General features: G+C 45.6%; 1 protein-coding gene across 3 annotated transcripts in view; it reads right to left on the bottom strand.

Moving 5' to 3' along the window:
• Nucleotides 1–12,626, bottom strand: part of FMNL2 (formin like 2) — a 315,721-nt gene extending 303,095 nt beyond the window's left edge. For 2 of the 3 annotated variants that reach the window (XM_007464163.1, XM_007464162.1), the window contains exon 1: nt 12,459–12,575. In XM_007464163.1, coding sequence (XP_007464225.1) covers nt 12,459–12,575 — 117 coding nt within the window. Of the gene's footprint in view, nt 1–12,458 lie in introns of all 3 variants that reach the window. The other variant, XM_007464164.1, reaches the window with a different exon arrangement.
• Nucleotides 12,627–16,120: the final 3,494 nt, after the last annotated feature.

Below are 16,120 nucleotides of genomic sequence, written 5' to 3'. Positions count from 1 at the left end.
ACCCGCCTCTGACTCCCTCCCACCGCTGGAATGTAAGCTCCTTGAGGGCAGATGGCTGGTGGGCCTCATGCAGCACCACATCCTCCAGTGCCCATGACACTGCCTGGCACATAGCAACTGCTAGACAAACATTTCTGGACTGTTTGATTAAAGTATAAGCCCTTCTTCAGCAGTGACAAGTGAGTAAAACTGTACAATGTAGAATAAAATGTGCAGTCTAGCAGTGACTGGGGCCAAGCTGGCATCGCTCTACTTCCTATTCCAAGGAAGCTGTTTCTGAACACTCAAAATACACAAGTGACACTTTCTCTCTGAACCCTCAGAGTCTGGTACATCTATCACTATACTGATGCAAGACTCACAATGGATAGCCATTGTGTGAATGAATTTAGTCTAGAGGGTATATGAAGAACAAAGAACAAAAAGCCAACATTTAATGACATCTTATAACTAACTTGAAAGTATACACAGTGCAGAAGAAACAAGTGAGTTCTCTCATCGGACAGGCCAGGATTCAAATCCTGCCTCCATACTTTGGGAGCAGCTACCTTACCCCTCTGAGCCCCACCACCTCATTTGGAAAAGGAAGATAGTATCTTCCTCCGAGGGTGGCCAAGAGCAAAGATAATGCTTATGAAGCACAGAAAACATAAACAGTGTCTTATTTGACACTGGAATGCCCCTGGAGTTTTAGTGACCGAGGATCTAGGATGGGCTCACCAACCTCACCATCTTCTTCTGTAACTTCAAGCCACATACCTTCAGACACTATTTGCCTCATTTATTAAGAACTCTTAGAATCACAAAAGATCATTTGCAAGCACTTTGCAAACAGCAAAGCACTAAAATGCCAAAATAAGGAATGCTGTTCACTGAAACCTGCCTCACTCCCAGTAACAAAGGGACTGTCGTGAAGGATATTTTACTTTACTAGAGCCCCATGGTACAGTGCTACCACTCACTCACTTGATGACAGCACATCATGACGCACCAGTCTGGCTTAGTGACAGTGAAAAACCACGAATTTCCTTTGGCCACTTCTACTGCCCTCCCCCTCTTCTCCTAATTCACCAGTTTTCCATAAGGAGTCAGGCAATAGCACGATTCCAACTTATCATCTCTGAATGCTTAGTGTTCTTGGGCACTTACTAAAGTCAAGTGATATGGGGAATACTAAGGTGAGTGACAAACTGCGACAAAGTGTCATTTCAACACAAAGGCAAGCTTATGTGCAATTCACAGTCAGCCCAGAACGGCCAGCTTGATAGGTTCTTGGAGCAGCTACTCAATTCCCGGGCCTGTTTCAGGGGGCACCATTCTCTGATCAACTCATTAATTATCTGCTAAGACCGTCCCTGGGCCAAGCACTGTGCTGGATAAGGAGAAGCTTCCAGGGCCTTTAAGGTGTGATCCTTACCTTCCAGGAGCCCACAGTGCAAATTGGCAAATAAAACAGGGACATAAACAGATGGCTGACAGTGTAATGAGTGACTACAAAGCGATACATAAAAGCATCCCTTTATTTTACAGTCACACCTCCCACAAGGTGATATTTAATCCAGGGCCTCATGAGTAAGAGAAATAATTCATACTATAAAGAGATCAAAGAAAAGTCGTTTTTCCCACCTCCCTCAAGCTGATGTGGGTATGCAAGGACACAAGAAAAAAGTGGGATTTCAGAAGAGCCTTGAAGGCTGGATATAAGTTCAATAAGCAGAGAAGCCAAGAGAGCACATCATATGTAAGAGAATCACGTGAGAAAAGGCATAGTGGAGGGAAAGTACAAGCCTGCTCTGTGGACAGAGATAAAGCAATCTCCACGTCTGGGCATAGGAAGGAAACACAAAAGAAGATGGGTCTGGCCAGACTGTGGACGGCTTCAATGAGAAAGCGGGTGGAGGGTAGGGGGGTGTACAGAAGTTACAGTGGAGACGATGGAAGGTAAACCATTAACAACAAACACAGCCAAAGAGCCTCTCAAACTGGATCGACATCTGCAGTAATGTAACAGGGCTTTGATGGGACAATGGAACCAGAAGATGAAATTTACAATCTTATACTTTTTATTTTTATTATTTTTTAAATCAACTTTATTTTTCCATATTCTTATTTAATCCTTTTTCATATAGTACATATATACTTTTAGACTAGGGCTTGGCAAACTTTTTTTTTTTTTTTTTTTTGTGGTACACGGGCCTCTCACTGTTGTGGCCTCTCCCATTGCGGAGCACAGGCTCCGGACGCGCAGGCCCAGTGGCCATGGCTCACGGGCCCAGCCGCTCTGCGGCATGTGGGATCTTCCCAGACCGGGGCACGAACCCACATCCCCTGCATCGGCAGGCGGACTCTCAACCACTGCGCCACCAGGGAAGCCCAATCTTATACTTTTTAATATTTCAAAAGAATCATCAAGGTGACAAAACCTAAAGGCTGAAACTTAGGTGTAAAAGGGAGTACACAAAACCTGTGCCCAATGCCAAGTACTGAAACGCAAAAGGGTCAATGCTCATTGTCAACTGTGGAAATCCCTCCCTGCTTCACGCTTTATTCTAGGAATACAAATCAAAATATGTTCTTCTCCCTGTTATGAAAAACAGAGATACTCTACAAATACAAAAAAAAACACCATTAGGGTTATCAATGATGATGTAACTAAAAGCAGCGGTATGCTGCTGTAATGTCAATATTTCCTAACGGTTAGGTCTCCTCGGACTGAGGAAATCTCTGGAAGGAAGTGGTGGAAACCTCACGGTTAGAATCATTATGATCAGACCACAAGGCACAATCCTGTGGCCTATTTTCTTCCACGTAAGTCGGGCCACCTGGAAAGTAAGTGCAGCTGGGGAGGCAAGGAGCCAAGTGAACCCATGTTTAAAGAAAAACAGGGAGACTGAGATTCCGATTCCTGAACTCAGGGCTGGTTACAGCAGTGTGTTCAGGTTGTGAGAGTCCATCAGGCTGTACAATTAAGATACGGGCCCATTTCTGTTTGTATATTATTTGTCAATTAAAACAACTTTAAGGATGATTAGGAGATATCATCCCAGAGAACAACAAAAAGAGGAATTTTTTAATTTCTCCATTATCGATAGAAAAATTAAGGGAACTTCTGACAATTATTGGTGAAAGAAAATATAGATGTCTAATGTTAAAGCATTACTCCATTAAATGAAGACCACGACCTGGTAAATTCACAGGTGATCTGAAGATTTCTAATCCAAATAAATGCCTATCCCGAGACTCAAAACTTTTACAGTGAAAGGACACTGAAGCAGCTTAACACTGGCAGGCTGAATGGTTCCACAAACCCAGGAGGCCACACAGTCCTAAATGGTCTCTCCAGGTTTGCATCTACATGGCCTGATTAGTTGGCAACAGAATCATGATTTTGTTTTAGGCCTGGGGAATCACCACTTCCAAGTTTATAGCATCCTAGTCCCAAGACATCTGGACTGAATTGGCTTCCTAGGTTCATCAGGCAGAAGCCCTTGGGGATAAAAGAATCCTAATTAGTCAAGATTGTCACTAAAGAGGAAAAGCTTCCTTAGAAGAACCATAAGGCTGACCATACTGGGGACTGAGAGGGCCAGAACTCAAAGTGACCTACAAAGCTATTCACATGATTCATCACCTTTCCATGCAGGTTCCCCAGCTTTCACAAATAAGACATTTAGTGGTACTGAATTCACAGAGCAATGTTGCCATGGTGCAGGTCCAATCATGTTCTATCCAACTTCTCTTACTATTACTTATCCTAAGGCTTCCTTCTATACACACACACACACACACACACAAGATCATTGTTCGCTGAAGGCAGATGAGATTATTTTGAATCTTTCTGCCACTGTAAAAGTCATCTTCTTAACCTTCCCCACCAAAGTAAAACTCCATTATTCTTTAATATTCCCATCTAAAACCATGCCTTCTTTTGCCCTGTCCCAATTACTAGAAAGTTTCATCTGCTCATAAACCAACTACCTACATTTATTTCCTGGAAAGATTTATATTTCTAGACGAAAATGAGACAATTGCTGCTATCCTCTCAGTTCAGAAAACCACATATGCCGTTCCTCTAACCCCAAACCACAAATGTTAAAGATTTGAATAAGGGGAATGTCTATTTGCTTATAACTATTAAAGGAATAACCAGAGTCTTGCACTGAGAACAACCAGCTCATTCTTGACCTAGCAACCTATTTATCTTTCTATTCTCAAAGCTAATTGCTCATATAAGCATGCCAATTTGCCTTGATTATAGGATTCTTAATAAATGAATGTTGTTTACATTTCACAAGTGTATTTGAATTTCACTTGGGGAAGCCAAGCTCATCGAGTCTTTTAAGTGGTAAAACCAGAGATCAAAGCAAAAGACCTGCACTGAACCAACAGTTAGGCTTGAGAATAGAGGCCTAATCAAAAATACAAGTGATTTATTGATTGTTCTGCCCCAGAATTACACTTCAGGGTCACTGATCACTCTTTAGCTATAATATATAGAACTTCCTCTGCAAATTTTCATTATGGTCATTTCTTAAATGCATAGTTAAATAAATCTAACATTCAACAGGCTTTGATCCATTTCTTCTGTATTTCTCATCTTGGTGCTTTTGGTTGGATCAAATGTCTTTAAGAGCTTTTTTTTTTTTTTAACCCTTCTCAACTTTGCTTAATTTCTCTAAATTTTTGCTGTGGTTTTAACTCTTTTTTTTTTTTTTTTTTTGCAGTATGCGGGCTTCTCACTGTTGTGGCCTCTCCCGTTGCGGAGCACAGGCTCCGGATGCGCAGGCTCAGCGGCCATGGCTCACGGGCCCAGCCGCTCCGCAGCATGTGTGATCCTCCCGGACCGGGTCACAAACCCGTGTCCCCTGCATCGGTAGGCGGACTCTCAACCACTGCGCCACCAGGGAAGCCCTGTGGTTTTAACTCTTATGCTTGGTCTTTGGGGCAGGGAGGGAAAGGGGAAAAGCTGCTCTAGCACGTGGCTTCTGAATCATGGCTGCTTGCTCACATCTCCTAAGGAGCCTTAAAATATCCTGATGCCCAGGTCACTCTCCAGACAAACTTATCAGAATCTCTGGGAGTGGGACCCAAACATCTGTTTTTGAGGGTTCCAGGTGATGCTGATATGCAGCCCAGTTTGAGAAGCACCACTTTAGCCTGTCGATCCCTTCGTCACCTACCTGAATAAAGTGCTCAGCCAAACTTCCACGGGAAAAAGAAAAACAAAAGAGAAGGCAGGTTCCTGAGCAAATCCTCAACTCAAGGCAGGACTGACCAGCACTGGGCAAGGGGCCAAAGTGTGAACGACTTGACACCTTTCCCAAAGCCAACCAGTTTTTAGGATAAACCAGGCCAGGCGCACCATCTACCATATGAAAGTCAATCAAGGGAGATTACCCCTGAGATAGCAAGTTGTAAACACCTCAAAGTTTTCAGCTTCTGTGGTGATGGATGCAGCAGCTTATCAATGCAACAAAGCTTCTTCAGCAAAGAACAAAAGTGGACTAAGGTTACATGTGAAATAAGCGTCACTGAAGTCAGTTCCAGGCGGCACAAGAACGCTGAAGATGTGACCAGGGGAACAGCTTTGCTGTGCCCTAGAAACTATAAAAAATTTGTGATAAGGGGCCAGACCATGAGCTCTGATGCCACTGGTCATGTTTCCTTGGTCAGTTTTTTAAGAGTGTGAAAAGAAGGTGCACTGCTATCTGTTTACAACATATACCACCATACCTCCAAGTAGGGAGTTAGTGTTTCCCAATTTAGGGATTCTGAGCCATCCTGGTCCACATTTGTGGGCCTCGGTTGAATCACAGTTCATGAAACAGCTCTCTGACCTACCCGCTCTTATCCTGGTCCACATTTGTGGGCCTCGGTTGAATCACAGTTCATGAAACAGCTCTCTGACCTACCCTCTCTTCCCTAGACATCCCTTCCAAATTATATCCACCAGAAACTGCACAGTCCTTGGTGCTGTGTTGAAAAGACGGGGCCGGTGGAGGCGGTAAGGGGTGTTGGAGAAGAGGATGCAGTGACTGGGGAGGGAAGATCACCCTGCAGTCTGAGCAGACACCATCTTAAAGGGAAGACAAGAGATGAGTTACCTCTGCCTGCAGTGTTCAAGTAGGTGAGAACCAAAAAGATGCATGAGCCTGTCTACAGAAACCAGGTCCCCGAAGTCTACAGATAATACTTCCTGCAATGGAGGAAGGTAGGAAAGGTCTCCCACTGTAGAGTGGAAGAGCCACTCTACAAGAGCGGGTCCACCAAACAGCTGCACGGCTGGGAACCCACCCTCCCTTCTAAGCAATTCCAGTCTGTTCTTTTATAGGGATTCACTGTCTTGTTTCTAAGAGGAGTCCAGGTACCACTGCTCTCTTGCAATGGAGACAGTGTCTTCTGGAATCAGTGCCTCTTTAATTAGCCACTTGTTTGTGTGTTACTTGCTAAGATACAAGGGCCAGGGAGCCCACTTCCCCTTGTCCTTATTCCCCAAGCCCTAAGGATGAAAAGAAGAGCACAGTTCATGAAGACCAAGTCCTTCAGGCAACAGTTTTTGTAAAGTTGAATAAATTTCCAGAACAAGCATGAGCCTACACTACTTCTTCTCTTCTTTGAGCCCAGGAGGAGCCTCCAAGGAGACCCTTCCCCATTCTCAGGTGCTATAACTCTTTTTCCAAAACCTGCATGTGGCAGACTCACCTCAAGAAAGGCACCGTGCAATCCATGAACTTGCTGGATCCTGGGCTTAGAAAGACCTTCCAATTATCAGCATTTTTCATACAACTTCTGTCCAAACAACTCTAATGGAAAGCTCAGTCTCCATTTTTTGACAACTCTAAATATTAGAACACTTTTCCTTATGCTTATGTGACTTTCCGTCACTGACCCTGGAAATTCTACTCTCTAGATCAGACAGAATACAGCTACATACTTTTCTACACAAAACATCTTCAAAACGAGAAGTCGGCTAATGGCTCACAATATATCACGTTCCAGAAGTTTTAAACTTCCAAGTGCTATGATTTCAAAAATCTCATGACTATCCTAACAGTTCTGTCAAACTGTATTCCCATTTACAGAGGAAGAAAACCGAGGATCACAGGAAAGAGTTGCCCAAGCTGATGCAGATTATGATTCTAGAAACTAGGTCTCCCGCTCCTGGAGTCAATGCTGTTTGCTAAATGAAAGGCCACAGGTGAAAGTAACTCTTATCACTTAAGGGCACGCATACCTTCTCTCCCCCCCCCCCCCCCTCTTTCTCCCCCCCCCTCCCCCCCCCCCCCCCCCCCGCATCTCATCTGTTTACAGGGCTGCCTGTCTCTCAATGGAGCCAAGCATTTGCAATTCAGAGAATAGCCTTTGATCATCTTATATCCTAAATACCCAAATATATCTTCACACTTTTTATTGGTATTATTAGGGGGGATATGCACCCTGATAATGATGAAGGGCACAGCCCTAAGCACATATTCCCACTCTGGAGAATAAAACAACTCAAGGGTTACTGCCTAGATGAGACTGTAACAGCTCAAAGTGCAACACTCCATCCATCCCCCTTCTCCATCTCCCTTCCCTCTCAACTGGAGAAAAGTGAGAAAACAAACCAGCGCGCATCTGATGATGGCCTAACTACACACCTACCCATCCGACTGCTCAGCAGACTTCATGGCAAAGGCTCTCCTTGGAAATGGTTGAAAGGGAACAACACCTTGCAGAGGGAAATAGATTTAAATGTTAAAACTTGACCTTCCTCATCCTTTTCACAAGTAATTACATTTGGAGCTTGTGCACTATACGGACCGGTTGTCTCTCCCCTCTGATGTGGAAAACCTGGACTTCCCAACCAAGGTAGTTCAAGACTGCCTTGAAAGGAAAAACTGAAGAGTACACTTTTGGACCAAATCAATATTTAACTCCAATGCCTGAAAAGAGAACAGCACAGTGAAGATGCCAAAACGGATGTCATCTGAAGAGAAACAGTACAGTGCGCTTGGGTCGCTTCGAAGAAATTTCTGCCAGCTTTATAGTTTGAAACTTGCACTTACCAGATTTAGAAAAATTTTTTAACAGCTTTATTGCTAGTTCCAGACCTTTTTTTTTCTTCCTTTCAGTCTTTCTTTCAAGTTCTAAGCCTAAGGAAGCATAATATAATGGGGGCGGGTGGGGGTAGGGGAGGAGACCTCCAAATCTGGCTAAAAACCCTAGACTGATTATCTAGTAACTGCGCGGCCTCAGGCAACTTAGGGAATCTTTATTTCCTCATCTATAATGTTACTGACAGCTGGAGTTACTGTGAGGATTAAATGAGAACATGGAAGCACAGGGCACACTCACAGTAGATGCTCAGAAAATGTCCCCACTTTTTCCTAAGTACAGTGACTACATTCAACCTCAGGGCAAGAAAAAAACTGAAAAGGAAACTGACTCAAATTAAACACGAAAGTAGTTTCCGGTGTTAAACATAAGATACTACTGGCCCAAAACCATCACTTCCTAATCTTTTTTAATCTGTTTGCAGAGCAGCCTGACATCTGCTATCACACAGATATGGCAGCCAGGATGGGGGGCTTACGATTATCTTTTCCTCTGAAACTCAGAAAGGATCCTTAGGACAGCTCCTCGACAATGGGATTGAGGGGCTTACATTTTAAATTGTAAACAGTGACTGCAAGCCAAAAATTAGTGAACAATATACAGAGCATCTAACGTCCAAAGAGGTATTCTTGGACAAAGACCATCAATTGTTCACCACACCCAAAATCACCTTCATAGCATCATCTTTAAGAATAAACGACATGGGGCTTTCCTGGTGGCGCAGTGGTTGAGAGTCCGCCTGCCGATGCAGGGGACACGGGTTCGTGCTCCGGTCCGGGAGGATCCCACATGCCGCGGAGCAGCTGGGTGCATGAGCCACGGCCGCTGAGCCTGCGCGTCCAGAGCCTGTGCTCCGCAACGGGAGGGACCACAACAGTGAGAAGCCCACGTACCGCAAATAAAAAAAAATAAAAAAGAATAAAGGACATGGGAGTATTTGTGTGTGTATTCCCAACAATTAGACAATATTTAACAAATACAATGGAGATCCACTTAGATAATTATAAATGTGTGGGACCCAAAAAACACGGACAAATATTACTTGTAAAATACACAAAATATATACACCTTAAAGGAACAAAGATTGAAGAAGATGATTGAATTTATAATTTATGAAACACTTCCATGGAAGAGTGTAACAGAAACATCCTACACACACAAAGGCATATCACCTTATAGCTCTACCTGACAGGCAGGTCCAAGGATGCAAATAGTTAAGTATATACAATGAGTCAGTAATCTTTTCCCTTAAATATAAGTTTTATAGTTACTATTGTAATGATGCTGAAGACAAGCTCAGGGAGGGAGAAGACTCCTCAGGAGAATGAAACTCCTAAGATTTGGATCCAATTTTTACTAGTCATTAATTACAGGAAGTTCAGTAACTCAAATCTCTACTCAAAAATCTCATTTTCTTTCCTATTTAAAAAAATCTTTCTTTAAAGTCTATCCCCCTCCACTGATCTTTTTTTTTTAATTTATTTTATTTATGTATTTTGGGCTGCATTGGGTCTTCATTGCTGCATGCGGGCTTTATTCAGCAATCTTTTACTCTCTCATCCTTCCATTCATGCCCACTAATTTTTTAGATACATACGGTTTAACTCACGTGGACCGATGTGGGTGGTGGGGGACAGTCATTGAGTAGGTTTCATCTCAAGATTTGCCAGAAATAGATGGACTTCTGTCATTTAAATTTTTATTTACTCTTCCCCAATGCTTCAAATAATCTAGAGCTTGGTGAGGTGAGAGGAATTGTTTTCCATGCCTGAAGTGGCCCAATTATTGATGTAAGCCATATTTACAATGAGGTGCTTGTATACTTTCTTGTACAGTATTACTATCCTGTTTTCCTCCCCAAACACTTATATGATCTTTATCATATAGGAAGTAAAACTAGTATCAGTAATGCCCACAGGATTCCCATTGTCTCAGGGCAGAGAATTCCTCCATATACATATACTTTAAACGTTACCACCTATAATCTGTCCTTCAAGCTTGATCTTCAGAATTAAATGGTTTGATCTATTTCTTAAGCAATTCATGAAGAAAAGCACAGTTGAGAGCTTTTCATGTACAACTTTAGAAAAAAACTGACCACAAGAAAAGTCACCATAACTCTGTACTTCTATCAGCCCATAAAGATGATTCCTTTTAACTCCTCTTACAGCTTACTCCAAAGAGCAGCTGGAGCTGACCAGGGAGTGTTACATGAAACACCAAGTCAATCATCCAAGTGCATCCCTAACAAGAGGGCCCCCAAGCTGAGACTTTCCCAAAAGCTTTGTTTTAATCCAAAAAAGGTCAGCCTGGCATTTTTTGGTTTTGTTGTTTGTTTGTTTGTTTTGAAAGGCTTAAAATATTCTAAGCAATTAAGAAAGGAACCACATCCAGTACTTGTGTGTGACACAGTAGAGTAAAAGTAGCCACACGACCAACCACTGCCTCAAAGAACTTGTGATATACAATCATGAATTTCTACGTACTGAATTTGTGACTTCTAGACTTAATAGTAACACAAACCCACCATGTTAAGGATGGGACTTTTTTTTCTAAAGAGTAATTCATACCATGTGTCACTAATCAGCAGAGTAACTGAAAGCTCATGCAAAACATGCTATCCCAGTTGAGAATTTAATTGTATTATTGTTATTATCTGGTTTTCCTGTGTCACTGGCCCTCCCACTTCAAGTGTACACACACACAGACACACATACACCAGCACAGCATGGATGGAAACACAGAAAACCCAGAGCTACGAGGTAAGAACTATGTTGTCTGGTAGGAAGAGGATTTTGAATTAAAAAGGTTTGTCCCTATAAAGACAGGTCAAGTATGCACCCAGGCTGCCTTGAGAAGTAATTAAGCCTATGCTGTTTCATTTCAGAGTGTCTCAATGCTGCACAACAGTGGGAGCAGCTGCGGGAGATCACAGACCATGCAAAGCAAGACAGGCAGCCTCATCTATCTCCCCACTGCCACACCAGAGTTTCCAGGTGGTGTGAAAAAGCTTGTGGCCTCTTCTTCCACAGAGCACAAAGCGAATCTGCCATCCAGAACATTACTCCCCATATCAAACCAGCCCCTTTTAAAGGCCTGAGGAAAGGCAATTTAAACGTCCCAGTGTTCAGACTCTGGTCGATTCCCAAAGTTGTCAGGTTACATGCCCAAAACCCGCACACAGATGCAGAATTCGACTGACTTCAGCACAAGTTTCTCTTGCTGTCTAGCACTGTAGAATGTAGAGATTACTAGCTAGGAAGAGGCTACAAGTGTACACTTACAAGTGTAAGTATTAGGAAGGCTTCCAATCTTGCCTGTTTCCCTCCCAACACCCCATGAAAGAGGCTAGGACACTAAAAATCGAAGTCTGGGGACCAACTGCAGTACAGACTCTGACTGGGTCGAGGGGGGAGGCCACCACACCCTCCTAAGCTCACAGCACTGACAGGCTCTGGCTGGGAAGGGCCCAGAAACTTAGTCCCAGCAGGAAAGGGAGAAAGAAGGGAGTCTTCAATGTCTCAGATTTGCGAAGCTGGAAAGCTAGGAGAAGCGGATTTCGGGAGGGAGTCAGAGACTTGGCTGGGTGTGCTGGGGGAGGGGAGGGGAGGGGTCGCCCCTGGAGTCAGGTCAGCTCGCAACACGTCCCCGCAAAACTGCACATTTTTGTGGTTTTAACATTTAAGGCCAAAAGGAACGCGCCGAGACGAAGCTTCTCTCTCGCCTGATGTCCCCCTCCTCGCTTAGGGACGAGGGTGCCGCACCGCCACGCGCGGGTTTCCTTCTCTCTCCCTTTTGGGGGAGCTCCCCTCGGCCAAGCCGCGACGTCCGCCTCCAAGTTCGCCTTCCCGCACAGAGCAGCGCAGCGCGGCGCGGCAACCCCTGGCCGGCCACATGCGCCCATCTGCCCCGCACCCCTCAGGACCATGGCTGGGCGCCCGCTGGACGTCCTCGAGGACTCGGGGCTTGCGCGAATTTTTTTTTCTTAAACAAAAAGCCTCAGCGGCTCGCCGCCCCCTCCTCCCCGGCCCGCGCCACCTTCCCTTCACGCCCACGCCACACCTCCCGGGCACACGCGCTGCGAGGTGCCTCTCCCGCCAGACAATGGGTTCGGGGCCGACCCGCCAGGCAGCCAGCCCCGAGCCCCCGGCCCCATCCCGGGACACAGAGAAGGCCGAGCGCGGGGGGCTCGGAGGAGGGCGGAGAGGAGGCGGGAGAGGCCACAATGGGCGAGGTGGGAGCCTCCCCCTTGGGACAGGAGGCTCGCTCCCGGCGCCGGGAGAAGGGGAGGGGGCTGGGGTCAGCTGCACCGCCTGGTCGGGGCCCCGGGGCCCTGCTCCCGGCCGCCGCCGCGCACTCACCAGCACGATGGCAAATCGCTCCTCCAGTTCACCTGGCTCGGGCATCGGCAGCTTCAAAGGCACGTTGTGCGCCCTGAAATCGGTTTGCTGTGAATCCATGCTCCCGGCGTTGCCCATGTTGGCTGCACACCGGGGCCAGGGGCTGCTCCGGGCCCCTTGCGTCCGCGTCGGAAATCAGAACAGCTCCCGGCGGCCGGCTCCCAGCGCTGGCGCGACCTGCCCGGCTCCCCGCCCTCCGCTGCGCCCCGGCGAGTGTGCAGCGCGCGCCGCTCTCTAGCAGCGCTCCGAGCCAAGCCGCCCCCCGGCCTCCCTCATGCTCCCCGCCGCCCCAGCGCCGCCCCGGCCTCCTTTCCTCGGGAGGGGTCGTCAGGGCGCCGGGCGCCTATCTGCATGTTGCTTCGCTGGCACGCCGCCCCCTGCCAGTAATAGCGGCCAGCGGGCGCGTGGTTGCTCCGACTCAGTCTTCCGCCTGGACCGTGGCCGCCGCTGACACTTCCAACTCAAAGCCGGCGAAGACGACGCTCGCTCTGCCAGCACCTCGAGCAGACAAATGCAGCCTCGCGCTCCCGACACAATGCCCCCTCTCGCCCGGCCCCCGCCCCCGCCCCCGCCCCGGTTCCGCCCACTCGCCCCGTGGACTGCCGGGACCAGTAGTTTCTGCTCAAAGTGTCCACACTCAGAAACCACGCCGCTCTGGAGGGCCAGGCGGGGTTAGGGCCGCTTGCAGCAAAAACAATCTGTACACTTGTGGAAAGAGTTTATGTCACTTTTGAACCCCCTCTCCCACTCCAACAGAAGAAATAACTACCTCGTCTACATCGATTCTGACACTTAGTAGGCACATTTGGCAAATGAATGAATGAGCCAATCAGTCAATGATTGAATGCACGCATTCTGATTTAAATTTCAGGAGCTGTTCGATAGGATCTAGTTCAACAGGAGACCTCGAGGGTATTGGCAACGTCTTATGTCATAAACTGGGATGTGGGTCCACAGGTGCTTGTTTTATTATTGTTCTTTCTTCAGTATGTATGTTACGTATTCTTTTGTGCGACTGAAATGTTTTATAAACAAATATATACTTTTATGGATATTTATAAATATCCACTATGGATATATGCAAATATATCCTGGTCAGACCCCAGGATTTGGATGAGAAGAATTCAAAACAAACACCTGTCAAACAGCTATTATGTGTGGGTTACTGTGTTCCTTCACTAGAGAAAGAAAGAAGAGAGCTCCTGCTCTGGAATACTTTCCAATCTAGTGAAGGAGAAAATTTACACAAATAACCATATTTTGTGTGAGATAAAAATAAGAACAGAGTGTTTGCAAAGACTTTGAAGATGGTCTTTGGCTGTAGCTATCATTCCTCCACAGCACTCTTGTTCCAGGTGTTTTACAGAGAAGATTGGGCCCAACCCTGTTCTCCAGGATGCTCTTCAAACTATAACTATCCATTCTGAAGGAGTGGAAATAGAAACACCCTTATAAACGACTTTAGCCAGCTGCTCACTTTGTAGATTTCAAGGGCATCCTCCTGGTTTACTTGTGGCTAAACTCCTGCAGTTAGTCCTTTCTTAGCTTAAAGCAGTGTTTCTTCATCCTGGTTGGTATATCAGATTCATGTGGGGAGCTTGTTGTTAAAACTGCAGGCATCATGGCGCCTGACTATTATCAGAATTCCCCTAAGCTAAGAGCTGGGGCCTGGGCAGATGTATTTTTAACAAGCTCAGCAGGTACTTCTGATATGAAACTAGGGTTGTTACCCTCTTGTTAAAAAGCACCTGCTTCCGCATAAGATAACACACCAAGGATCAAACGTGAAGGACCACGTTTCATTCAGCTTTGTAAACCCCAAGATGACTTGAGCATAGCAGATGTTCAATGACTGTTGAATTTTTACCAAAAGCCTATGGAGCAGATACACACAAATACATCTTGTGTATGTGTGGTCTCTTAAGCAAATCACCTATAGTTTTTTTTTTAATAAATTTATTATTATTGGCTACGTTGGGTCTTCGTTGCTGCGCGCAGGCTTTCTCTAGTTACAGCGAGTAGGCTTCTCATTGCGGTGGCTTCTCTTGTTGCAGAGCATGGGCTCTAGGTGCGCGGGCTCCAGTAATTGGAGCACGTGGGCTCCAGAGCACAGGCTCGGTAGTTGTGGCGCACAGGCTTAATTGCTCTGCAGCATGTGGGATCTTCCCAGACCAGGGCTTAAACACGTGTCTCCTGCATTGGCAGGCAGATTCTTTTTTTTTTTTAACATTGTTATTGCAGTATAATTGCTTTATAGTGGTGTGTTAGTTTCTGCTTTATAACAAAGTGAATCAGCTATACATATACATATATCCCCATATCCCCTCCCTCTTGCATCTCCCTCCCACCCTCCCTATCCCACCCCTCTAGGTGGTCACAAAGTACTGAGCTGATCTCCCTGTGCTATGTGGCTACTTCCCACTAGCTATCTATTTTACATTTGGTAGTGTATATATGTCAATGCCACTCTTTCGCTTCATCCTAGCTTACCCTTCCCCCTCCCTGTGTCCTCAAGTCCATTCTCTATGTCTGCGTCTTTATTCCTGCCCTAGGTTCTTCAGAACCATTTCTTTTTTTCTGGATTCCATATATATGTGTTAAGATACGGTATTTGTTTTTCTCTTTCTGACTTACTTCACTCTGTATGACCAACTCCACTCTGTATGACAGACTCTAGGTCCATCCATGTCTCTACAAATGACCCAATTTCATTCCTTTTTTATGGCTGAGTAATACACCATTGTATACATGTACTACATCTTCTTTATCCATTCATCTGTCGATGGGCATTAAGGTTGCTTCCATGGCCTGGCTACTGTAAATAGTACTGCAATGAACACTGGGGTGCATGTGTCTTTTTGAATTCTGGTTTTCTCTGGGTATATGCCCAGTAGTGGGATGGCTGGGTCATATGGTAATTTTATTTTTGGTTTTTTAAGGAACCTCCATACTGTTCTCCATAGTGAGTGGCTGTATCAATTTACATTCCCACCAACAGTGCAAGAGGGTTCCCTTTTCTCCACACCCGCTCCAGCATTTATTGTTTGCAGCATTTTTGTCTTTTTTTTTTTTTTTGTTTCTTGCGTTATGCGGGCCTCTCACTGTCGTGGCCTCTCCCATTTGCGGAGCACAGGCTCCGGACGCGCAGGCTCAGTGGCCATGGCTCACGGGCCCAGCCGCTCCGCGGCATGTGGGATCTTCCCGAAACGGGGCACGAACCCGCGTCTCCTGCATCGGCAGGCGGACTCTCAAGCACTGCGCCACCAGGGAAGCCCTGTTTGCAGCATTTTTGATGATGGCCATTCTGACTGGTGTGAGGTGATACCTCATTGTAGTTTTGGTTTGTATTTCTCTAATGATTAGTAATGTTGAGCATCCTTTCATGTGTTTGTTGGCAATCTGTATATCTTCTTTGGAGAAATGTCTATTTAGGTCTCCTGCCCATTTTTGGATCGGGTTGTTTTTTTGATATTGAGCTGCATGAGCTGCTTGTATATTTTGGATATTAATCCTTTGTCAGTTGCTTCGTTTGCAAATATTTTCTCCCATTCTGAGGGATGTCTTTTTGTCTTGTTTATGGTTTCCTTTGCTCTGCAAAAGCTTTGAAGTTTCATTAGGTCCCA

This window comes from Lipotes vexillifer, unplaced genomic scaffold, assembly GCF_000442215.2.
Source record: "Lipotes vexillifer unplaced genomic scaffold, Lipotes_vexillifer_v1.1 scaffold967, whole genome shotgun sequence".
Classification (NCBI taxonomy): Eukaryota; Metazoa; Chordata; class Mammalia; order Artiodactyla; family Lipotidae; genus Lipotes; species Lipotes vexillifer.
The sequence above is the reverse complement of the archived record's forward strand: the minus strand, read 5'-3'. Positions and strand labels throughout refer to the sequence as shown.